At 61.2% G+C, this 24,182-nt stretch overlaps 1 protein-coding gene across 1 annotated transcript; it reads right to left on the minus strand.

Annotated features, from left to right (window-relative positions):
- Positions 1–359: 359 nt before the first annotated feature.
- DNMT3B (DNA methyltransferase 3 beta) lies at positions 360–22,384 on the minus strand. Its single transcript, XM_082773683.1, has 23 exons — positions 22,298–22,384; positions 21,705–21,781; positions 19,918–20,079; positions 18,439–18,565; positions 17,702–17,983; positions 13,107–13,245; positions 12,394–12,497; positions 11,054–11,206; positions 10,410–10,601; positions 9,134–9,292; positions 8,428–8,535; positions 7,403–7,544; positions 6,709–6,837; positions 6,265–6,309; positions 5,831–5,910; positions 5,441–5,553; positions 4,963–5,146; positions 4,748–4,832; positions 4,242–4,387; positions 4,067–4,157; positions 3,693–3,928; positions 3,443–3,528; positions 360–1,632 (listed from the first exon to the last, which is right to left on the minus strand). Exons 5-23 carry the CDS (start codon positions 17,804–17,806, stop codon positions 1,491–1,493), a joined length of 2,439 nt encoding a protein of 812 aa, XP_082629809.1. The 5' UTR covers positions 17,807–17,983; positions 18,439–18,565; positions 19,918–20,079; positions 21,705–21,781; positions 22,298–22,384; the 3' UTR covers positions 360–1,490.
- Positions 22,385–24,182: the final 1,798 nt, after the last annotated feature.

Below are 24,182 nucleotides of genomic sequence, written 5' to 3' on the forward strand. Positions count from 1 at the left end.
CACGCCGGGCCCGCTCACTCCCGTGGTCTTGGTTTGCTTTCCCCAAGTCCTTTTGGAATTTTTTTCTCTTATTTTTCTTTCGATCAGACAGGAAGGGATGCGAGATGTGGCACAGGAGATGTGGCTGAGTGGAGGTCAGATGTTCACCTGCTTTGGAAAATAAAGCTCCCAGGCCTGAAGAGCAGCGGGGTAGCAGGGGGGCTGCCCAAGCCCCCCCGGCACCAGCAGAGCCCCCCCGATGTGGGGCGGGTGCTGGGAGGTGCTGGGGGGCCTCGTCCCTGCGGGGTGTGCACACGGGAGGCTGGGGGGTGCTGTTGCAGCGCAGTCACTGGGGAGCACCACAGGGGGGGCTCAGGAGCGACCCCCAGGCAGCATCAAGAAAAACTCCTCGGCCTTCAGCGGGGTTTTCAGCTGGGCTTCCCCTGCTGCACAGCCCCGCAGGCAGCCTCAGCGGGGGACAGGAGCAGGCAGCAGCCACCGGCACTAGGGGGGGGGACACCCGCGAGCCACTGGCCAGAGAGGTAGAAGGAGAGGGGGGAGCCCTTGGTCCCACGGGTGCCACAGACCCCACGTGCGTGCGGCACCGGCTGCTGCCTGCCCTGACCGTTCATTTGGGAAACAAATGCTTGGAGAACATTTTCCTTTGTGGATGCTGGAGCCCAGATCCTCCCTGCTCTGCTTCCTCTTTAACCTTTCAATCCACTCAGCAGGAGTTTGAAATGCGAGGGAAAAAATGGAAATGCTTTGAGAAGGACGTAGTGAATATTTGTAAACTACAGCCAAACATAGAAAACAGTATCTCCCTGTAGAAATATTTTCTAACTAGAAAAGTAAATCTATCAGCTCACAGTTCAGTTTCAGCTACATTCAGGTCTAGGAGTCTCCACATTCTTATGTAATGCCTTAAAGCAGCAACAGACGTTAAACAAAATTAAAGTTTATAAAAAAAAAAGTCTTTAAAAAAAAAAAGATTTGGTTTGTGTGTCCTGCATGTTCAGTGTACGTAACCTGACCAGGGTCCCTTACACCTGCTGCTGCAGTTTGGGGTTTTTTTTGGCAGTCATTTCAAGAGGTTTTGTTTGTTTAGGAAAAGCAATCGGCCTCTACAGTCCGCGTTTGTCCGCAGCACGCCAGCAGCTGCCTCCACCACTTTCTCCTCTTCAGCTCTGGGGTAAAATTGGGATATTTAATGCTCTGGAGGAGACTTCTCGCCTCGTCAGTGATGCACGCAGCTTCCTGGGCTGGGTAATTAAAGCTCTTTTGTCCATACATGTCGCTGTCATCGGTCCCTTAAGGAAGGGTTACCCTGCCAGGTTCTTTGGTTGAAGTTCCCCCAGCCCTGCTGCGGGGCCGTGCGTCCTTCCCGCAGCACAGGGACGGGGACGGGGAAGCTGCAGGGCCCACGGGAGAGACTGGCGGTCGCATCCTGCCCTCTCCCCCCAGGCAGCTGAGCTGCGTCGTTACCCGAGAGCCGAGGGACGCTCCGCTTGCTATTCACAGGCAAAGTAATCCTTGAGCGGGGTGAAGAGGTGCTGGATGACAGGGATGCTCCAGGACCTCCCGAGCAGCTTCTGGCGAGCCCCGCGGCTGATGTTGGAAACGTCGGTGTAGTGGAGAGGGAAGCCAAAGATCCTGCGGAGCAGAGGCACAGGGTGATGCTTAGCAGCTGGTCCCCACCAGCATCCTCTTGCCCAGGGCAGCCATTCCCCACACCTCGTGCTCCCGAGGAGCCCCAAAGCACCCGCAGAGGTGCCACTGGCAGGGCCAGCAGGGGCAGAGAGCCTGCATCTCCTGAGCCCAGGAGCCTGACCAACCATCCCTGAGCATCGGTCACAGCTCATCCTCTCGGGACATTTCCCCCAAGAGCCTCAACACGCAGCCCGTCAGATGGAACAGAAGCACCCCGTGCTTTCCCGAAGCACAGCAAGGAATTCGGCTCACCAGAGCAGAGCTCAGGCTGCTCGGTTAGAGGGAGATGCTGGCAGGGATTAAGACCCTGGGATGCTGGCTCTATTTTAGCACTGGGTTACAAAAATAAAAGGAAAAGCAAAACTGAAGAGCCACCAATAACGTCTCAGCCGAGAATCAGCACTAGCCTTGAATACCAGCCAGTGAGAAACAGACACCAAAGGGCTGAAGACAATAGACCGTCCCTGCTCCCTCCCAGCTCTGTGGCAGGTCCTCCTGCAGCCTCAGCCTTGCCCAAGGCCAATAAATCACCCCTGCGTGGCGCCGAGTTGTTGGAGGTCACTTGCCAAAGCTCGCACGCTGCTGCCCACCCGCTCCAGCCAGATCAGAGCGGCTCCTCCCAGGCACAGAGCAGGAGCTTTTACCCAGGGCATCGCCTCTCTCAGGCCACCCAAAGGGGATTTCAGGAGCCCGTGGGTCCCTCTGCTCCCCACGGGTGACCCAAGGCAGGCACACACAGCTCTGCCTGGCCGCAGCCTGCCCAGGGCTGGGAGCTGTGAGCCTCCCCCTGCTCCACTGCAGCAGCCTGGAGAATCATGAGCACGATCTCCTGCAGCACCACTGGGACAGGGAGATCACACTGGGGTTCAGGAGCAGAGGCACGGCACAGGTCTGCCCCGTGATGCACACAGCAGAGGCCAGCGATGGCTCCTGCAGCCTCCTCCTCAGCTGCTAAGGAAGTGGCTGAACTCGCAGGAGGTTTTTGCATACATGTGTATGCATGGCAGTAATCCAAATACTGCTCCCCAGCACGGCTTCTGCCATGTGCACACCTCACCCCACATGCCTGCTGCTCTCCAAGTGCACGGGCAGCAGCTGTGGCTCTTCAGGGAGGTTTAACCCAGCACCGGCTGCCCCATCGGCCCACGGCCACGGCAGGGAGGTCATGGCCATGCCTCCTCCTGCTGTGATCGGACCAAGCCCAGGTGCCACCTCCAGCAGCAGGAGGTGACAACGGCCCGGTAGCTGCTGTTTAACTTCCAAATCCCTGCATGCCTCTGGCTCAGCTTTCATTAGCTTTAATTCCAACAGATATTGGCAATTTAAATATAAACATGGAAAAATACTTAGCATGAATCCGTGTTTACCGGCTGAGGCCTCGGAGTGCCAAACCCCACCTTTTGCTGCTAGGCAGGCACGGTGCACAGGGCTGCCAGCGACCGGTTTGCCCCCAGCCATTCTGCTGGGTTTTGAGGTGAGCTCGGGGCTGCTCCGAGGCGTGCACAGGGCCTGGAGCAGCGCAGCCAGGCTCAGCTGAGCACCCCCATGCCTGGGCAAACCCACACTCAGCTTCCCTCCAGAGGCTGCAGCCCTGGGGACAGGGACGTTGCTGCACTTCTCATCATCACTCATTAGCAAGCACATCACCACCCGCTGCTCCCCATGGGGAAATCGCCCCGCCTGTGCTCCCGGGTGCAGGGCTATGAGGGAAGCAGCACCACAAAACCAAACCAAACCACGGCAAAAAAATTACCTGTTCATCCCCGGGAGGTTGCCCCAGAAATAGCGAGCTCTGTGGGTAGCAGAGATCTTGATAGCGTCGATCATAACCGGGTTACACTGCAGCCCGAGAGAAGGGAGAACAAATTACGGGGGGGTCAGTGCACATCTTCTGCTCCCATGGGTGTGTGGGGGTGCCATGGGTGAGCCACGGGGATGTGGTGGAGTGAAGGTGCAGCACGGCCCTGCCCCGCATGCAGGGTCCTGCCACGGCGCTCCCTTACCTCCAGGAACCGAGAGATGTCCCTCTTGTCGTTGACCCTCATGGCCACCACGTTCTCAAACATCCAGAAGAAGGGGCGCTCCTCGCCCGCCTTGGGCCGGGCGTAGTTGAGCAGGTGGTAGAACTCGAAGAAGAGCCTCCCGGTCCCTTCTGCACGGGGGGAAGCGGGAGTGCTGGGTGGCGACCGGCCGCGGCCCCGCAGGGGAGGCTGCGGCGGGGGCGTGGGGGCCGGCGGGCCTGGGTGGAGACAGCGTTTGGCAGGTGGCCCCCGCGCTCTGTGGCTCAGAGCGGGGCCACCAAGGACCTGTCAGAGACGTGTGGCCCCAGATCTGAGCATCCCGGGGGTACCCGGCCCTCAGGGAGGAGCAGCCTTACCGTACAGCGCCTTCCTGGACGGGCTGACGAGGGACAGGTCGTTACAGGGGCTCCCACCGATCACCAGGTCAAAGGGACCCCACTCCTCGATCTGAGGGGGTGGACAGACCCGGTTAGGGGGCAGCAGGCGGGTGACCCTCCCCGTGTGGCCTCCCAGCGTGCCCCCAGGGCTCACGTTTCTCTTGGTGATGTTCCGGACGTCGTGCACGTAGGTGATGTTGCCCTCGTGCCGCACGGTGCCCACCGCGATGGGGTCCTCGCAGATTTCGGAGGCGATGTACTTCTCCACCTGGATGCCCAGGTCCTTCAGCACCAGGTACCCTGCGCCGGGACACGCGAAGGGCTCTGAAGCAGCTCCACTCTCGTCAGCCCCCAGCCTCCCCCAGGCAGGTGCTGGCCCAGATGACTTCTGGGCGAGCAGCCCCCTTTTTGGTGTGTTCTGCCATGCATGTTTGTTCCCAGAAAGCAGAGCAGCCGTGCTCAAAATTCCCACCCATTCCTTCCTTTCCTCCCTGCCTCCATCCCCATCCAGCAGGAAGGGAGCTGCTGCCCTCACCCCTTCTGATGGGGACCCGCCTGTCCCTTGTCCCCTTCTCCCCAACAAGTTTTCCAGGACAGCCTTGAGGCTCCAAAACACCCAGGGCTGCGAGCCCTCAGCACAGTGCTCTGCCCATGCCTCACCTGTTGCTATGCCATCAAACAAGGAGAGTACTCTGATGGGCTTCCTCTTGGCCGGGGGCACGGCTGGGTAGATTTTGGGTGCGTCCTGCGATGGAAGACAGCAACGGATGAGTGGGACCAGAGCAGAGGCTGGGGGGATTTTGAGCCATCCCCATGCCCTCGTCAGCCCTCTTCCCCCAAGCCCTGCGTGCCAGGCTCATTGCCTCAGCCCTTACGTATTCCTGGCCCTTGTCGCTGGTGAAGAAGTCCTGCAGACGGGTGTTCCAGTCCTGCCGGCGCTGCAGCACCCCGTAGCTGCGCTGGGGCTGGCACATGTAGCAGTTCCAGGGCTCCTGCTCCTTTGCCTTGGCCGACGTCCCTCGCCCCACCAGGACCTCCAGGCACTCCACGCAGAAGCACCTGCCCAAAGCACACCACCTTGTGCCCGTCACTGCCAGAAACCCCTGTGGGGTCACCCCAGCCTCCCCTGCAGCCTCCCCTGCCCTATGCCCACGTTGCGGGATGCTCTTTGCAATGGCACCCTGGCATTTAGGGCTGCTGACAAAAGCTGGTGAGCCAGGCACAGGCAGAGCTCCTGCCATCCTCACCAGGATCTATTCAGGTGCAGCCTGGCCCTGAGGGATGGGCAGGCAGCACTAGGAGGTGCTGGTGGCACCGACCCACGCACAGCCCCGCACCGAGCAGGGGTCCCACCTGCAGCAGCTGGCGTTGCTGCAGAGCAGCAGCTCCTTGCCCTCGCAGCAGACGGTGCAGTAGGACTGGTAGCCGTCTTCATCGTACATGTAGAAGAGCTCCAGGAATCTATCCTGGCAAAGCAGAGCCAGGAGGAGGGAAGGGCGAGGATCAGGATCCGTGCTTAGTGCCAGAACTGGCACATGCTGAGAGCTCGGAGATGCCCACCCTTGGGGCTTCACATGCAGCACCCAAAGCACATGGGAAGCAGAGAGGAGAGCATGCAGAGGGACAACCCCGTGGTGGATATGGGGTCCAAAACGGATTCCCCACCCCGTCCCATCCCGATGGTGCAGCTGGAGCCCTGCGCCCCCTCAGTCTTGCACTCAGCCCCAGCACAGCGCCTCTTACCCTGCACGTCTGGCACAGGCCCCCCTCGAACAGCGGGTGGAAGGTGGCCGGGTTCCTCCTCCCGCAGGACAGGCAGCTGTCTGAGAGGCAGAGAGCTCTGCTCACCCGGGGCTCGGGGTGCTCCTCACCACTGGGTGCCCAGGGCACAACCAGGAGCGCCCAACCCAGCGCAGGATCTGCGCCTCTGGAGCAGGGCTGGGAACGCCCGCAGCCTTTTTTGCCCCGCTGCGGGCAGGTCCTGGCCCAGCTGTGGCTCCCCCAGGGAGGATCGGAGCAGCTTGTCCATGAAAACAAGCAGCGGCCCATGGATCTGCAGCACCACCCCCATTTCTGTACGGTGCATTTCAGGAGGGACTGCCAGGTTTTATCTAGTGCTGCCCTCAGGCACCCACACCCCCAGGCCCCCTACCAAGACAGGACAGGCAAGCGATTACCTTCGAGGCTCCCGCTGTTGTTCGTAACTTCGGAAACCATTTGCTCTTTATAAAATAAAATACACAAAAGTAGATTTAGCATTCCTTAATGTAACAAACTGGAACTGTGCTCTACTTAGAACTGACTAATTGCATTAAGACTGCACAGAGAGGGCAGGCTATGGACATGTTAGAAATTTGGGGTGTACCCAGGGTGCACCTGCGAGAGGCAGATGGAGGGGAATGTCCCAATTGCTAAACCAACCCCGTTTGCAATGCCACAAAACGGAGCTGGTCTCCAAGGTGAGCAGTTAAGGGAGCCCAGCTCACCGTGTGGTCTGCTGGTGCTCTGCAGGGTGCATGCAGGCAAAGCGAGACCACGGGAGCTTTCCTTTTCCCTTTTCTTTTCCCTCAGGGTACCCCACACAACCCATGCTCCTGCCAGCCCACACTGCACCCCGGTACCTCGGGTCTGGTCCTCCTCCACTCGCTGCTCCTTGTTGCTGTTGCAGAGGGCGGCCTTCAGCCTCTTGGTGGGGGGGCACTGCTCGAGGCACAGCACCTCCTCCGTGCCGTTCCGCAGGGCCCCGTTCTCTGCAAGGGATGGGCAGCCTGGTGGGGACACCTCAGGGACGCCTCCTGCCCAGCCCCACAGCCAGGTCCCACCCCACAGAGCCCCATGGCCCAGCTCGGCCCCCGGGGGGGTACATGGGGGGTGCATGGGGGGATGGCAGCACCCTGCACTTTAGGGGAGGGCATCCCTGCCCCATCTGCATCCTCATCCATCACGGTGCAGAAGATGGGTGCTGAATTCCCATCCCTGCTCCTTTCCCTTTCCCATCCCAGCAGTGACTGCCCTTCTGCCCTGTGCCAAAAAGGCTCCAGGCAGGGGAAGACCACCGAGGGAAGACGCAAGTGGGACCCTGCCCAGTATTTCCTCGGAACTGGCAACCTTCCTCCCCTCCCCAGAGGAGGGCTGATTCCCACTGCTCTCCCCAGACCCCACAGTCCCCAGGGAGCCACGGATCACATCTGATCTCCAGCAGCAAGGTTTCCGAGGGCTCTTTACAGGGTTTTCTGGCAAAGCTGCCCAGGGCCACCCCAGCCAGGCAGGCCCCCCCAGGCCCTCACACCGAGCCCAGCTCCTGCCCCTGCACACCTGAGGTTTTGGGCGGCCGCAGCCCCTTGAGGCCCAGGGGCTTGAAGCCGGTGAGCGCCCAGTCGATCATGGGCTTCAGCTGCTCCTCCAGGGACTCCCCGGGGGTGGCTGCAAACGTCTTCCCCGACCGGCTCCGGGCAACCTGCCGAGACAGGAGGGGTGAGGGGGACACAGTGACTGAGTGCCGAGGTGACCGGTCCCCTCTGCTCCCTGTGCATGGGGCTGGGCTGGCCCCGGCACGGCAGCAGCTGCCAGATTCCTGCGCTGGGTGTGCCGTGGCCACGCTGGCCCCCAGCGAAATTAAGCAAAGAAAAGGCACAAGAAGTGCCTGCAGGCTTGTGGAGCTGCAGCCAGGAGCATGGCTCATCCCCTGGATGGGGATCAGGCCCCCGGGGCTCTCCGTGCCAGCCCGTCCCAGGAGTGCAGGGAAGGATCCCAAAGTGCCAGGCACATCCCAGTCATCAGCCCAGGACCAGCGTGCCCGGCGTGACACTGCCTGGCAACTGTTCCCAATTCCCCGGGGAAGCCAGGGCAGATTTTGGCTCCCATGTCTGGAAATGTCCCAGCAGAAAGAGGCAGAGGCTTTCCTGCACACTTCTGTCCCCATAACCCCAGCACGGATGGGGGGAAATGATTAATTGTAGATCGTGGTGTGGGCTCCTTTTTGTTGAGAGCTCTCAAGGTGACTCACATGCATTACCCAGAGCCACCCCAAAGGCAAAGCCAAGCCACGTGCCATGGCAGAGCAGCGAAGCCCCAGCCCCAGCCTCCTTCCCACAGCGCCTGCACGCACCGGGGCTCGCTGCTCACAGCCGGTGCCCAGCTTTCCGGCGGAGGCTCCTCTTCCTGCCCTCAGCCAGCATTTCAGTCGTTTCCTCAGCACCGAGCCCCCGAGGCAGCCACCCCAAGCCCCAGCCCTCGCCGAGCCCAGCTCGCTGCTCCCCCAGCCCCCGCACTCCCCGCAGAGCCCAGCGCTTTGCTTTGTGCCCTCCCCAGCCGCAGACCCAGCTCTGCTCCGCGGTTACCTCCAGGGCATGGAATATGGCTCGGCGATAGGAAACCAGCTTATTAAACGTGGCAGAATTGAAATGCTGCCTAAAGGCCATCAGCCCCACCAGCTTGTCTGCAGAAACCTAGGACAGAGCGACAAAAGCTCAGCGTTGGGCACGGACACGGCTCGTTCCTGCCCCCGTAGCACGGTGCCCTCGCGCCCTGCAGCGAGCACCGCTCTCGCGGGGAAGCCAGCGCCGGCTTTGCACCGAGAGCAAGCCAAGCTGCAGAGGGGAGGGGGCAGAGGCATCGCACATGCAGCTAGGACAGGCTGTTTGCACCCTCTGCTGGCACCGCACCTCTGGCAGCGCAGCCGAGTGCCATGGCAAGGAGGGATGCCGGAGGGCATCGCACACCAGGGCAGGGAGCGACTGGGGATGCCTGGGACAAGCCAGGACAGAGCCAGGTGGGGTCAGGAAGGGGATGGGATGTCACCCTGCCCAGCTGCTGGATCCCGCTGCCAGCCCATGGGGGATGGTCAGGCACTGGTTACTGGCACCAGAGCCGTGAGAGCACCCCAGAGCCTGAGCTCCAGGCAAGACGCGCTGGATCCCTGCCCTGGGGAGGCAGCAGGTAGACACACGCACCCCACTGGGCACAGAAGCAGCCCCAGAAAGGGGCACAGACTGCACGAGGAGGAGACCTCAGCCCGTCCCCAGCCAGGAGAAGCAGCAGGCTTACCTCGGAGAACTTCCCATCTCCAAACCACTGCACCCATCGCATGCCCGAGACCGCCTGGCGCTTGGACGTGGCTCTGTAGGAGACGACAATCGCCGGCCACCAGGAGAAACCTTTGATCTTTCCCCAGACGAGTTCCCCAATTCCAAATTCCTTCCCATCCTGAAAGCAGAAGATAGAACAGATAAGCAAAAGAGCAAGCACCCACCCATGCCTTATCCCCGCACGCCGCCAGCCTTGTGCCGAGCCTGGCACGCCGACGCACGCTGCCTGCTCCGTCCTGCACGGCGGCCTGGCACCCGCAGCCATGCGTGCCCACTCCTGCCTGCCCTCACGGGGTCTCTGCAGGCAGCACAGAGCCCATTCCTGTAGAGCCCATTCCTGCAGAGCCCATTCCTGCGCTCACACAAGCCAGGAGCAAGGAAAAAATCCAGCTGTGCCACAAAGGGCTTGCACAGTCCCAGCAAGAGGAACAGGCAAGGCAAGGGGGCAGCAGCTCCCAAGCAGCATGGACATTCTCTCCTAAGCCCCTCGCCCATCACAGTCATGTTTGTCCAACCAAACTCAGCTCCTGAGCTTCAGTGCATGGCCCATGTCGCAGGAGATGCTGCAGGTCCTGCCTGGCTGCAGGGGCTTGGTGTTCTCTGGGCTCCTGAGCAGCCGAGGGCTCCTTGGCTCAGCAGAGCCCCTCTCGATGGGGCCACAAAGCAACCCCAAGGAGGGGGCAGCCCCCCTCCTCTGCTTCCCCCAGGGCAGAACAGAAAACAAGGCAGAGCTAAAACCAAAAGAAGTGCCAGGGAAGTTGGTGAGACCATGCCAAGGGCCCCCAAGCTGCAGCCCAGCAGGAAACACACCGACAGTGCTGGGGCCGGGAGTCCTGCACAGGAGCTGAGCGCTCCTTGGAGCTTTGTTCTGCAATTAGGCACCTAATTATGCAGCAAAACGCAATTGCCCAATTCCTGCAAGTCTCAGGCCCTGCCCTGATGCCCGCAGGCACTAAATCATTCTGCAGCTCCAGCAACTTTGCTCCCCTTCAGCATCTCCGGACAGAAACTCTTTCTGCCCGTCTCCACAGGGCATGGCTCCCAGCCCGGCGCACGCCGTGCTCGGGGGCTGTTGGCAGCTTTGCAGCCCCGTGCACGGCACAGACAGCTCGATGCTGCAGCAGGACCCATCCTGACAGAGGGGACAGGTACCCACTGCCCTCTCACTGCCCTGCACACGGGGAAGGGGAGGCACACAGAGGCAACGAGGCTGCCGAGCACGGAGCCCCCCGTACCTGGTACTCCAGCGCTATTATCCCCGCCTCTCGGCTCTCCGGTTCCTCAGCCGCCAGCTCGGCAGAGCCGTTCTGGCCCTCCTGGGAGCTGCTCCCCGAGAGCGTGCTGCTGCTCTGCGACGAGTCCCGGGAGTCGTCCTCTGTCAGGTCGATGGTGGTGAGGACGGGCATGGCCGACCGCCTCCTGGAGCTCTGCACGGGAGAGCGAGGTGTGAGCACCCACGGGGAACGAGGAGAGAGGAGCAGGAGGGAGCAGGCCCCTCGCCTGCCCCTGCAAACAGCACATCCCCCTAATCCCTGCAGCCAGGGACTGGAGAGCAAGGAGCAGGGGCACTGCTGCGGCTGGGCACGGGTGGGAGGAGAGAGCCCAGGACTGGGCACATCTACGGGAGTGCTGCTTTTGTTTGTAGGACACACAGACAGCACGGCAACTCTTGCTCTCTTCCCTTCTTTCCCCAGGTCATCCCAAGCAGTCAAAGCACCCAGCACAACGCAGAGGCAAGCAGTAGCACACACACACACTGCCTTGGAGGGAAACTGAGGCATGGGGCAGCTGCAATGTGCCCAGTCAGCCTCCAAGCCACGCACAGCAGGAGCACACATCACCAGAGCCCCGGGAAGCCCCTGCCCTGCAGGACCCTCACCCGCAGCGGCGTTGGCAGGTCCCTGAGGTTCTCCTCGCTGTTCGCTTCCTTGATTTTCATCTCGTGCCGGGTCTGCCCTGCCTGGAAGATGAGGCGGACAGGAGGCTTCTGCCTGAGGCTGCTCTCCCAGCCAGCGCTGCCCCGTGGTCGTGTCTGCAAGCGGAAACAAATAGGTGTGTGGCACGGCTGCCTGCAGGGCACGAGTGGCACGTGGGGACAGGCACAGCATCAGGGACAAGGGCCCAGGGAAGGCAAGAGGAGTGCGGTCGGCTGTGGGAGACCCCCAGGGTGCAAGACGCTGCCCTTCACCCTGCACTCTGCAGCAGCCCCCCTGTGCCAGCCCTGCACCTCATGGCAATCCCCAGCACCCCCACATGGGTAGCAGCACCAGTGGTTGCTTGAATCAATTCGTGTTTCCAGGCACCGTGTGCATCCTCGGCTGTATTCTCCCTCCTCTCCCCTACACCCACAGCACCACAACAGAAAGCAGCAGGAGGCAGTGCCCGGCAGAGCTCACACAGCACCCTGCTCACACGGGGGTGTGCTCGGTCCCACAGCCCAGCCCTGCGGAGGCTCCAAGGGCAGCTTTTCCTCTGTGGTTTGCAGCAGCCGCAGTTTACAAAACAGCCTAACCCAGGCATGCTTCCGGCATCCGGCCTAACAGTTTCAAAATGAAATGAGATTTCTGCAGTGGGCTTCGCTCGCGAGCAGCCCCTGAGCCCAACGTAGTGGGGAAGCAGAATTTTCACCCGGCTGAATTTATGGCTCTCTCTTTTGGAAGCCGCATAGTCACAGGCAGATCTCCAACCTTGGGGTTTTATTTCAAAGTCAAGACAATAAAGCCAGAAGGCAAAAATGCTTCCAGACCCTAGAGGTTTGTCAACCTAGTAAACAAAAGGGAGGGGGAGCAAAACTGGGATCCAGCCCCCCAGCTGCTCAAACCAGGCCACCCTGAGAGTGGGAGACACGAGATGTTTCTGTCCACCAACACAGCAGAGACTTTTTAAGGAAAATATTCACACAGTAAGAGCTTAGACTGCTGCAACACAAGAGTGGGCATCACTGCATTACATACCACACCCTCCTGCTGCTGCCGGCATAATGTAAATCACAGAATTTCAATATGAAAACAAACATTATGCTCGTAAATGAAAAATGCATCTGCTATCGGACCATTCCCTGGCACTGCACGCAAGAGCCACAGCAGCAGGGCCACGTTCCCAGTTAAGACAGGAGGGCGAGGGCCCTGGCCGTGAGGCTGGCACCAGCTGCCCCCAGTGTGTGGCTGCCTGTGGGCAGCGAGACCCCAAAGCAGCCTCGGTGCACACCTCCACACTCACCTCCTGAGCCTCCGAGAGTGCGAGTGGCCAGGACAGGTCCTCCTTGGAGAGTTCCTTGCTCACCCTCTTGTTCTTCAGGGTCGGCAGTCCCAGGCTCCCAGCGTCTGCACAAGAAGCCAGAGCAGGCTCAGCTCCATGAGCCGTCCTGTGCCTCTGCCCGTGAGGGCAGCCAGTCGTGACCTGAAGAGACTGAAATCTTGCAGAACCATGGCCAAGAGCAGAAGACAAGTGGTGTCCTCAAAGCTGCCATGGCGGTGCTGCCACCACAGCAGTCCCAAGCCCCAGACCTGCTCTAAAATCTGCCAGAGACTTGAACGGGGATCTCACAAATCCTTGTTTCTGAAGCTCAGAGGAATAATGAAACCGTGCACCCGCTATTCAGGGCTTCACCCGTTCATTTAAAGCACTTTCTGGAAGAGGCAGCTTCTGACACTCCCTCCAGCAGGGCAAAGCTTGGCGAAGAGCAAGTGGCTTCACTGGTGCTGCCTGGGCTTCCCTAGGGCCAAGGGCCAAAGCATCCTCCAGGCACGGCCCCACCAAGCTTGGTTTCCACTCCCTTCGAAAGCAGAAATCTTCCCCTGGCCTCGTGAGCCTGAGAGCCAGGATCTGGGACCATGCCCAGAGCATCCCAAACCCAGGACACAGCCCCTCCGTGGCAGCAGGCAGCTGGGACACCCCCAGCCCCGCTCACGGCATGGCACAGCGGGACTCACCCGGAGCACTGGGCGTCCCGTTAGCCTCCAGAAGGGCTGGTGTGTCTTTAGCAGGATCAGTGCAGTCCCCGTTGAGGAGGATCAGCCCTGCCCTGCAGTCCGCCTCATCCCGGCTGAGGTTCTCCTTTTTCATGGTTGCCTGTGGAAGCAGTGGAGAGAAAAATCAGCCACCCAGAAAGCCCCCAGAAAGGCAGAGCAGACAGCGTGCGCCATCCAAGCCAGCCACAGCTTATTCCCTTTGCAGCTCCCCTAAAGCACCCGGGGGGGCAGGCAGAAGGCTCTGCTTGGAGATGCATCTGGAAGTGCTGGGTGCTGATGAGCACCTGGACAAAATCTCCCCAACACAGCCCTGAAGATCCACCAGCTTCGACGATCGGAGGCCCCAGACACAGCCCGCTCACATCCCTGGGGAAGCACCGGGACTTTTCCCCAGGGCTGGCCCACTGTGGCCAGTCAGAGCTCCCCAGCTCTGGGATTTTCCTGCCCCCAGCCTCACTGTGCTCTCACCACCCCACAAACCTGGCAAACCCAGCAGCGGGGCGAGCGGTTACAGAAGCAGGTACAGCAGAGAGCAGGACACGGGGGAGCAAAGTCCTGGCGCCTGCCGCGCGTTCAACTGCCCTGAAGGCCAAAGGGGCCCGGCTGCAGCAGGCTCCGGGCAGGAGACACAGAACCCGCCTCAGGAGATGGGCTCTCCTGACACTGAAAAAGCAGCAAAAGCCACTTACACACATGCAGGGCGCATGGTGGGGAGGGCAGCGGGCGTGCAGGCAGCACCCACGCAGGGACGGTGCCTCCTGTCCCCATCATGGCCCCGGCGCTCGCCTCTGCACCGCTTAGACCAGGCTGGAGCCCCAGCAGCTCCCAGAGCCGAGCTGGCCATGGGCACGCCAGCTGATGCAAACGTCTGCATTTACAGGCATTTGCACTTTTGTTGGCACTGCTCTTCGCACGGGGACAGGCAGCTCTGCGCAGTGCGGCCGGTCGATAACCTCCCCGTGGCTGCGGTAACGATGTTTTCAAGCCCGCAAAGCCAAACCCGCTGGGCACTTCTAGGCCGAGCGCCTTTATGCACAGTCTGACCCCAAAGGAGCAGAGCAGAAAGCAGCCCAAGGCGGGCGTTTCCAAACCTCTCCCCCCTCCCCGTGCCGCCCGGCACCCTCTGCCCCGGCGGAGCAGCCATTTCGCTGCCGCAGCCCCGCAGGCCGCGCATGGCGCTGTGAAGAGAAGGGTTCCCGTCTGCCGCCACCAAACACAGCTCGGGCACGTCCCCTCCCCAGGCGTGCCCCCTCCCCAGGCACACACACACACACCCCCTACAGCCAAGGGCAGCACTGCCTGCTCCCCGAGCCCCCCGGCCGCCTGCCCCGGGGCCGCCCGGCCCAGCCCCAACGCCCCGGCGCAGATAAAGGCTGCCCAGGCGCTCCCCCGGCAGAGGTGGGGCCGCCTCGCCTGCACCCCGCCGCCTCTGCCTTCCCTCGGGTGCCCTTCCTGGATCCTGTTTTCGGAAGCGGGAGCTCCCAGACTCTCCCAGAGGCACCCAGGGCTGCGCTAACGAAGCTGCCTCATTGCCGGGCTATGGATCTGTGCTGCGACTTGCCCCTTCGCCGGCACAGTCATTTCAGGAGCACGTAACGCAGCCCGACGAGCTGCGGAGCGGTCGGCGTTACCCCTCTCCAAGGCCCTTTGAGGAAGGGCAGGCAGCCCCCCCCCCCCCAAGCCCCACGCAGACCCCAGGCCCCGGCCCCACCGCCCCTTCCCGGCGCTCCCGCTCTCGGCATCGGCTCCAACTGCTTCGCTAACAATTGAGATTTCTGCTTTGAGATCATCTGTCAGCACCTCTGGCAAACAAAGACCAGTCGGGGTTTGATGTTTCAGATGCAGCGGGCTGCGTGAAAACCCTGGTAAAATCCAAAAGTTGAGGGAGGGCAGGTGGCCGCCCGGCACCCACCTCTGCACACCGAGACCCCGGCTGCGCGTCCCCCCCGCCCGCCCGAGACACACAGCTCCTTAACAAAGGGACGGGAAGGGGGAAAATGGCACCGGCAGAAGCCTAAAGCTGAGTAAGCCCCTACAGCTGTGTGCAGAAATCCCGCTGCTGCAGCACATCTGCTCCCAGACCCAGCGAACAATTCCTGGGAGCTGCCCAGACTCGCCGAGCTGCCCCAGACCAGGCTCCCAGCCCCAGCCCCGTGCTCCCCAGCCCCGGATGCCCCTGGATGCAGCAAGGCACCACGGCACCGCGGCACCAAGCCGGCTGCTGGAGGGGCTGCTCCCTGCCCCAGCCTGCAGAGAGCAGGGGCAGCGATCACAGGCAGCAGCGATGCTGCCACAAAACCCAGAGCATCTCACAAAACCCCACTCAGGAGTCCATCCAGCGAGGTGGGACAGGACACGCTGCTCTCCTCTCAGCGTGGGAGCACAGGGAAGGGATGGGAATAGCACTAGGCTAGCATGGCTGCTAAGGTCCAGGGAGGAACACAGCAGGCATGGCCTCCTCCCAGCCCCACTAAACATCCACAGAACCACACCAGGACCTTGAGGGGAACCTCGCCTTCGGCCCTCCCTCAGGAGTTCACAACTTGCAGCCCAAAATGGCTTTGCCTTTCTCCTGGGGCTGTGCAGGGCCAACACTGCAGGCAGCGTGCTGCCCCTGCCAGCCCTGTGTTGGCCACAGCCACCACGTGAGCCCATGGCAGCGGGGCCACCACATCACTGCGTGGGGCCAGCACAGCCACGGGGAGGGCGACACAGCAGCCACCTCTCATCCCACCCCACGGGAAAGGCCAACTCATGCGGCTGTGCCATGGGACACGCAGCCGGGATTCCAAGTGCTTCCCATGTGCCTGGCTCAGTTCTGCTGCCTGCGCAGGGAGCTCCAACTTTTTCTTTTGCCAGTTATAAAGTGGAAAAAGAGTTGTTACATTGACTGGATGCAAGCTGGAGGGCTCTGCCAGCCCACGGGCCTGGCTGCAGATGCAGGCACAAGCGCAGACATCTCAGCTCACCAGGTACGGGCAGGGCCTGCAGTGAATGCGTTGCTTGCTCCGTGCACTTCTCCAGCTGCACAGTCTGGGATCGCTCAAGGACATCCCATCACCGTCCTCTGATACGCAAGCAGGAGAGGGAACATTATACCACAACCCAAACTGCAAAGCTAGTTAACGCTTCATTTCCGAAAAATCTTCCCCTAGGCAGCAAATACCCATCCCTTCTCCTATTACTGCTGCCTTCTGCACCGAGACACGAAGCTGTGCACCCGAGACTGCCCAGCCTGCTGGTGAGGGCAGCCCAGCGGGCAGCTCCTGCAGCAGTCGCAGCCGTGGCGAGCCTCACCAGCTCCTGCTCCAGAGCAAGGCTCAGCTCTTTGTCCTTGCCTCCCCTCACAGACACACACCAACATGTGCACGCAGGGCATTACGAAAATAATAAGAAACAGAGCACTCCCCTCGCATGCTTCTCTCTCACGGGGGGAGGAGAAAAGCAGCACCAGTGTTTGCATTGCTTAATGCACTACAAGCACGCAGACATACACGACGGCGATACAGCTCGTGGAGGAACCCATGAAGAATGAAATAATCCAGAATTCCAGCTCGGATGTTTAAAGCTCCCCGAGAGGCTGGCGCTAGCTGCAGCCCATGACACTGCCTCGGTGACCAGGACATTCCCTGCAGCGATACCCCATGGAGACAATGAACCCGCTGACTCCAGCTCCCGCCCTAGTTTTGCAACACCAGTTTCTTTAAAGTTTGCCAAACTGGTTAAAGACCATGCCATAACGTTAACTGCTTAGAGAGCCTGCTGGCCACAGGATGCCCGCTCGCTGCCTGGCCAAGCTCGCCGCAGCCCGGAGGCACAGAGCCTCTGCGCTCACCTGCGAGGCATCCCGACGAGGCTGAGCCTCCCAGCCCGGCTGGCCTCGGGGACCAGGGCAGCTCCCCCAGCCCGGCCTGGGCAGCTTTCAGTTTTCCTTCTTGAGAAAACAGAATCGCCCTTATCAGGTCCGTTTCCCCAGTAGGTGGAGAGATTGCAGGGGAGACAGGCGGACTTTGCCTCCAGACAGGGGCATGCATATCAAAAGGCTGGAGGAAAGCATTTTACATGATGGCTGGGATGGCAGCCATCACCCAAGCCCTGTTTGAATAACAAAAAGAAATAAAAGACCCCAATGGCCGGGGCTAGCTCCCTCCAGCCCCGGCTCCTGACGAGGGCTCTGGGCTATCACGCACACAAATGGCCTTTAACTGTCCCCAAAACCGAACATTTCCCTCTAATCCTGCGAAGAAAAGAGTCGCTGGGTTGGCAGTTGAGTAAGAAAGGGAGCCCATTTTGGCAGATATGCTCATTAAAAGGCCAGCCTCTCCCCTCCCCTGCCCTGTTTCCTGTGCCTGGCCCCTCTCCCCGCTCAGGCTCTCCCTCCGCACGCCCGGGCTGCGGCACTTCCCTCCATTTTCCCCCCCGTTTCCTTTGCTGCCCTCCCAGCCCCGCCGCGCTCCCCGCCGCAGCCCTTTTGTGGCCACCCCCGGGGTCCAGCAGCACGGTGCCCCTGCGCATTCAGCGAAGCTGGGTTGAAAGAAAAGAAACAAAAAACAAACCGGCCCCTCCTCTCCCAGTGAAGACCAGGCCTGAGAAGTCTCCTGGGCAGCCACCATCACAGCCAGCCGCTGCTCCAGCCGCTCTAGGCTCTTTACCATGCTCATCTCGCTCTCGTCCCGCCGGGCCGAGCCGCTCCGGCTCTGCCGAGCCCCCTGCCCGGGCCGGTGCTGCCTGCGGGCAGGGCTGGGGCCGCAGGGGCTCCGCCGTCGCGCAGGTGGGTCTCGGGTCTCACTGGGCAGCGGAGTTCCTCCGTCCGGAGCGCCTACTGCATCATCGTTCCCCTGCACAAAAGGAAATAAAGTGATGACAATGCCACCTCGCTGTCCCCGTCTCTCCCCCCCACCCCGGCTGCTTCCAGCAGGGCACAAGGCTCCAGCCCCTCCCAGGGCCGGGACCCCTGCAACCCTGCCTCGCTACCCCATCACTTGATTGGAACCTAAGTGGATAAAGGCAGAAAGCACTGCCCCCCACCAGACACCTCGTTCCTCCTCCTGGCCCATTCCTCTGGATACAGCATCACTGATAACTCCTGGACCCCCACCCCGGGTGCCCACTGCTGCCCCCCGGCACTCCAGGGGCTTGTGCCCCCCTCCGGGGCCACCCTGCGCCCCCCTGTGCTTCCCCGATGCGCTCCCTCCCCTGGCCGCCTGCTGAGGAGCTGCTCCGGGCTCAGCGGGAGGAGGATGAGGAGGAAGATGAAGAGGAGGAGGAGACGGCAGCCCTGCCCCGGGCTCACCCGCTCGCCCCCGCCACTCGCCGCCGGTGCCCGGCAGCCCAGCGCCCCCCGGCTCCGGTCGCCCGCTGCCCTCGGTGCCCAGCCCGGGGGTGCCTTCACGCCTCAGCGCCGGCCGGGAGCCGCCTTCCTGCGAAAAGAGAGAAGGAGAGGGGCTGATGTCCTGACAGATCGCTGGCCCGAGGAGAGCAAAACAAAGGTGCCTCTGCCCCGCACGCCGGTGGCACCGCGGGCTCCCGGAAACCCTCCCGGCTGCTCCCGTGTCCGCGGGGAGCCGCTGCCCACCCGGGGCCCCGCCGAGAGCCGGGCCGGGCATTCCCCGAGCCCCCCCGGCCCGGAGCCAGCCCGTGCCGTGCCGCCGTCGGGGGCCTGGGGCCCCGCGGGTTCGCCGCGCTCCCGCCGCAGCCCGGGGCTCTCCGGCGCCGTCGTCCCGACATCGCCGGGCTGCGGGGGAGAGCCCGGCAGGAGACCCCTCCGTGACAGCCCCGGGACGGGCCCGGGCTCCGCCGGGAACTCCCGAAGTTGCGGCAGGAGCCGGCAGGGCCGGGCGGCACCGGCGGGGCGGGGAGGGAACGACCGGGACCGGGGCGAGCCCCTCGCCGAGCCCCCGGGGGCCGAGCACCGGCAACAAGTGGCGGCGGAGCCCGCTGCCCCCTCCCGGTGCCCTCCGCCCCCTCCCGCCGCCCGCCGCCCCCCTCCCGCCGCCGGGGAGGCAGCGCCGCGACCCCCGGTAACCGGGCGCGGGGCGGGCGGCGGGGGCCACTCCCGCAGGACCCGGTGCCGCGTCCCCGCCCGGCCCATTGTCCCCCGCCGCCGCCGCCGAGCTCAACAAAGCCGCCCACGAGGATGCGCCGCGGCTCCGGCCCCGGTAGCCCCGGTGGCCTCGGCCTCTCCCCCGCCGCCACCGCCACCACCGCCGCCCCCCGCCCCGGTGCCCGGCCCCGGGCTCACCTGCGCCGCTGCGGGACGCGCCGTCCAGCGGGGCCGCGCCGCCGCTCGCCGCCGCCCGCGCCCCGGCCGGCCCCCGACAGCCCCGCGCTCCGGTTACATGGCGCTTTAACCCTGCCCGTGCTGGGCAGCCCCTCCTCCTCCTCCTCCGCCGCCGCCCCACGCCGCCCGGCGGGGGAGGGGAGGGACGCGGGGCCCGCACCCCCCCGGCCCCCGCCGCCGCCGCCCCCGGGCCGCGCATCCCCCGGGGCCGCGCCGTGCCCCGGAGCAAGGCACCCCCGGGGCTCCGCACCCCCGCCGCGCCTCCGTTTCCCCGCGGGGCCCCGCATTCCAGCACTGCCCCGCGCCCCCCGGGGGCTCCCCCGCTCCGCACCCCCGGGGCTCCGAGCACCCCCCGCAGCTCCGCACGGAGCCCCCGGGGCTTGCAGAGCTCCCCTGCCCGGCCGAGCCGCCCCGTGCCCGCGGCTTTCCATCAGCACTCAGCCCCTGGCCGCGCAGCGCGGCGCAGGACAGACAAAGCGGCGCAAGTTTTACAATAGTTTTTCGTTTGTTTGTGCTTCTCCTTTCCCGGACGGAGGCGAGCACTTGCGAGGGCTGTGCTGGGGCCGAGGAAAACAGGCTGCACGTCCCCTGCCCGAGACAAAGCATCCAGAGTCCACGTGGGGTATAATCTTCTCCGCTCGCTTGTTATTGCTTCTAGGTACAGCAGAAAAGTGTATATCAGGAAGAAGCAGGAATATTATTATCCTGCTGTGGTAGAAACAAACTTTCAAGGCCAGGAGGAAAAATGAGCGAGCCAAAGCGACAGCAACCTGTGGCCTGGACCTGGACCAACCCACAGGCCTGTGCAGCAGGTTCCCCATAGCACCCCTCCAGCCGTGCAAAGCATGAGCATGGAAAATGGGGGTGCATGTGCAAAAAAAAAAGCCCTGCAAGTGAAAAGAGAAGGAGCCGAGAAATCTGGTCTGGACAAACCTTTGGGAACGCGGCAGATTACAGCTCAAATAAACACACGGCAAATAAACCTAAAGCTAATTTGCAGCTCTGTTGTCTAGACTAAAACCAAGCAAATAGATTTTACTCCTGTTTGGTTTTCCAAATCTGGAAAAGCAAAGTGCTTCTGCGGGTTGCACTCAGGCAACTTTCTAGGCCACTGCTAAGAGCAGAATTAGCCCTTGCTTCAGGGATCCACAGGCTCCTCTCCCTTTCGAGGGAAACCTTGCTGCTGCTGTTGGCCCCACTGACCTGCCATCAATCTCCCAGCCAGTGGAAACGCCCTCTTTCTCTCTCTTCCCCTTGGTTATCATTTAATTCAGGAGTGCACTTCTGTGCATACTGTTTGGAAAAGGCATGGTACCAAACAAAGCAGCTCTGAGCAGATTATGAGCTAAACCCTGACCCTTTCCTCTTTCTCTGCTACACACAGCCACAGAGAGATGCTGCAAGTTTATTTCTTAACTGTCAAGAGTTTGTGTGCCATTTCACAGGAGAAAAAAAAAAAAAAAAAAAGTTCCTCTAAAGGGGATTTCATACTGAGGCTCCCTCCAGGCATTTCTGGTGCCCTGCATCAGGCCCTCAGCCATCCTTGCTGTACAAGAGCTTGCAGCCTGCAGCCTGTGCCAGACCGGTGCTGGAGCGACTGTGCCACTTCTCCCACCAGCCTGAGATTCTCCAGCATCAACAGGAGGGGAGATGTGGCTCTGGGAACAAAGCTCCTCTGCTCTGTCACCAGAGCATCTGCGAGAAGATGTGAAATGTGCCCAGGTGTTGGCTACAGGAGCAAGAAGCTGGGGCTGGGGACAGGTGGAGGACACAGCACACCATGTCCTGGATACGTCCCTGCCCTGTGATGGAGTTACTCTCCCACCAGCCGCACAGCCGGATCTGCCTGGTGCTTCTGCAGGGAATCATCCCAGCCAGAGCCACGCTCACACCTGGCTGCTCTTCCTCCACCATCATTTCAAAGTGATGAAGCCCGTGATGGACCAGGTGAAAGCCACTGACTGCCACCATCACGACAGAGTCAGACAGGACTGGTAACATCCATCCACGTCAGAAGTCACTCCTCATCCTCACCTTCCACTGTGAATGCTTACCAGCATCCATGCCAGCCCTTCCTCTCGTAACAGCACTGCTGGCCCTGAATCCTCCTCCCCACCAAAGGCTACTCAGCTGCTGCCTTCTCTGCAGTATCCCCATGTTATGGCACCAGTCCCAGATCCTCTCTGTCCGCCTTATTCTCTACCTTCAGTCCTCTTCCTTAAAGTTCTCTTTGCTGTCCTGGCCAGGCCAACTGACATTGCTTCCCCCCCAGTGCTCACCTGCTGTCTCTCACTCTGCACCAAAGTGTTTGGGTTGGAAACTGCTCCGTGTTTCGTAAGCAGCATGCCTGGAGATCCTAGACAAATAAAGCAATTGAGCAAATATGTTTTATTACCTACAGCCTTCAGCAGTGTAACCTTGTAATTTCTGGAGACTGTAGGTCCCAGACTCCCAGACCCCAGTAAAGGCTCAGTGTTTGCTTTGTCCTCCGACAAGTAGAGAGAAGCCCCAGCGCCATGAAATCCCCTCAGACTGCTGCAAGCTCTTTAGTGGCCCCGAGGCAGGGAGCAGACTGAACTCTTCCTTTCACTGCAGGCAGCAGCAATGCTCCCACTGACTTCAGGCTTGGGGGTTTCTGTGTCGGTGTGCAGACACCACACAACACAGCGGGTCCTTCCTCAGACCGCAGCTGACATCACTTTCATTGCCTGTTACTCTTCAGTGCAAAACCCCATCCGAGCACATCTCCCGTGCTCTGTGAGCTGGCTCCATGCTCCGTGCCCGAGACCTTGCCCCAGCCCCGTGCTGGCCCCAGCTTCCCCGCCAGCTCCACCAACTCCCTCATGCTCTGCAGGGCCCGGCTGCTCCTCACCACGCTCCCTGGAAAAGCTCCTGTGCCTCCAGATTTGCTCCTGAGCACGGCGGGGAGCCACGCTACAGAGCAGCGCCGTGGCAGAGCTCAGGCTACTGAAAGCGAGGTCTGTCCCAGCTGTCGGAAAGCCTCAGCCCGCTGCCACATGTGGGAGCAGAGCCTCCAGCCTCCCGTGTAGCGGGGCTGCCTTCTCACATCTGTGGGGAATTGGTGTTTACACGGAGATAGGAAGTGTTATCCCGCCTACATGGAGTTTCTAGCCCTTCCTGTGGGCTGGCCAGGACCACATGATACAACTCTCTAATAAAAATAAGGTTAAAAACAATTATCATCTGTGTAACCAGAACATCTAGAAAGATTGCGGCAACCAGCGTGTAAACTTCAAATGAGAAAGCACACAAAGAGAAGTCTTCAATGCCTCTGTAACAAAGCCGGCCACAAAATCCTCTTTTTCCTAGAAAACAGGATGCGCCTGCTACAGCCCAACCTGCAGACGAGGCCCCCCAGCCCGCTCGCAGGTCTGTGAGCAGCAGGGTGGTGGCAGGCAGGGTGCCACCACCAGAGCCCCTCGCAGGCTGGGCTCCCCCCCTGCTCCTGGGCAGCCCGGTGGAGGAAATATTTCACCCGTCCACCAGGCAAGCACATGGCAGGGCCCAGAAGTGGTGCTTCCAGCCCCAACCCCTGCATTTTGCAATAACTTACTCCTGTGGCAAGACTTCGCTGGGAGTACAGAGTGTGACAGGAGACGGGGAGAGGCACTGAAATGCAGGAGAAAATGAAATCCGGATCTCAAAGGTGTCACTTGGGTGAGCCTTTGTAGGAACAGAACTTCCACCCCCCCATCCAGCAGTGTTTCAGCTGGGCAATATCCATCACAACAGCAGGCAGGGAAGTCTCAGCATTCCTCAGCTCTCTAGACAGATGCTCCCAATTCACACAGCCTGGAGGGACACGCAGTGCATCAGCAGAATAAACAGAAGCCACAGAAGTTGTGGTCCTGTTGGGGTGAAAGGCAGAACATGTCATTAGGAGCCTGCCCAAGGTAACCTTCTCCATGTGCTGAAGAAGGCCAGGCAGAAAGCTCAAGTAGGACAGGTGAAATGAAAAATGCCTCTTGAAAAGGGCACATCAGTCCTGTAGCTCATTTTGGAGTGCACCATTTTAATACCCTATTTCCTTGCGTCCCCCCACAACTGCTTTTTGTTGCTGCTTTTGCTCCAGTACTTGTGGTTGACGAGAGCACCTACCCCATAACACAGAGACGCCGTCCTCAGCCTGTCCTCAGCTCGGAGGAGTCCATCAGTGCCACGCTCTGCATGAGAATGGCCCCGCTGCAGCACCCTGGGGCTGAGCAGCCCCAGCACCCTGCACCCACCACAGCCTGGAGGGGGGAGCCCGGGGGCTCTGCAGGCACCAGCCCTGCCCTGGCACATAACTCGCCCCCACGGGCACCCTGCGGCCTTCTCTCCTCCTGGAGTAAGTCCTTTTGGGGATGCCTGCTGCCAGATCCCAGCCTGGTCCTAGTGCTGCGGGAGGGCTCGTGGCACTCAGCTGTGTGCCATGCCTCAATAAACCAGCATCCTGCGAGGAGGGATCGCCGAATTTCCTGTTGATTGTTTAAACAGGATGTTATGAGCATGTACCTCAGTCTAAACTCTTCTTCGTGAATCCTGTCACTCAACTTTCCCCAAGAATTTGGTTTGCTGCCTGGGAAGTTCTTCGCCACCACTGGCTTCCCCCTTCTGCCATACCTCATGCATGCTCACACAGGTACACACCGTGCACCGAGACCATCGTTAACTAGTTCCTAAATCATCACCCTAGAAAGACGTGGGGAATTAAAGATGACTCACACACTGCTACTGCATGGCTAATCCTGGCACAC

This window comes from Aythya marila, assembly GCF_965140915.1.
Source record: "Aythya marila genome assembly, chromosome: 16".
NCBI lineage: Eukaryota > Metazoa > Chordata > Aves > Anseriformes > Anatidae > Aythya > Aythya marila.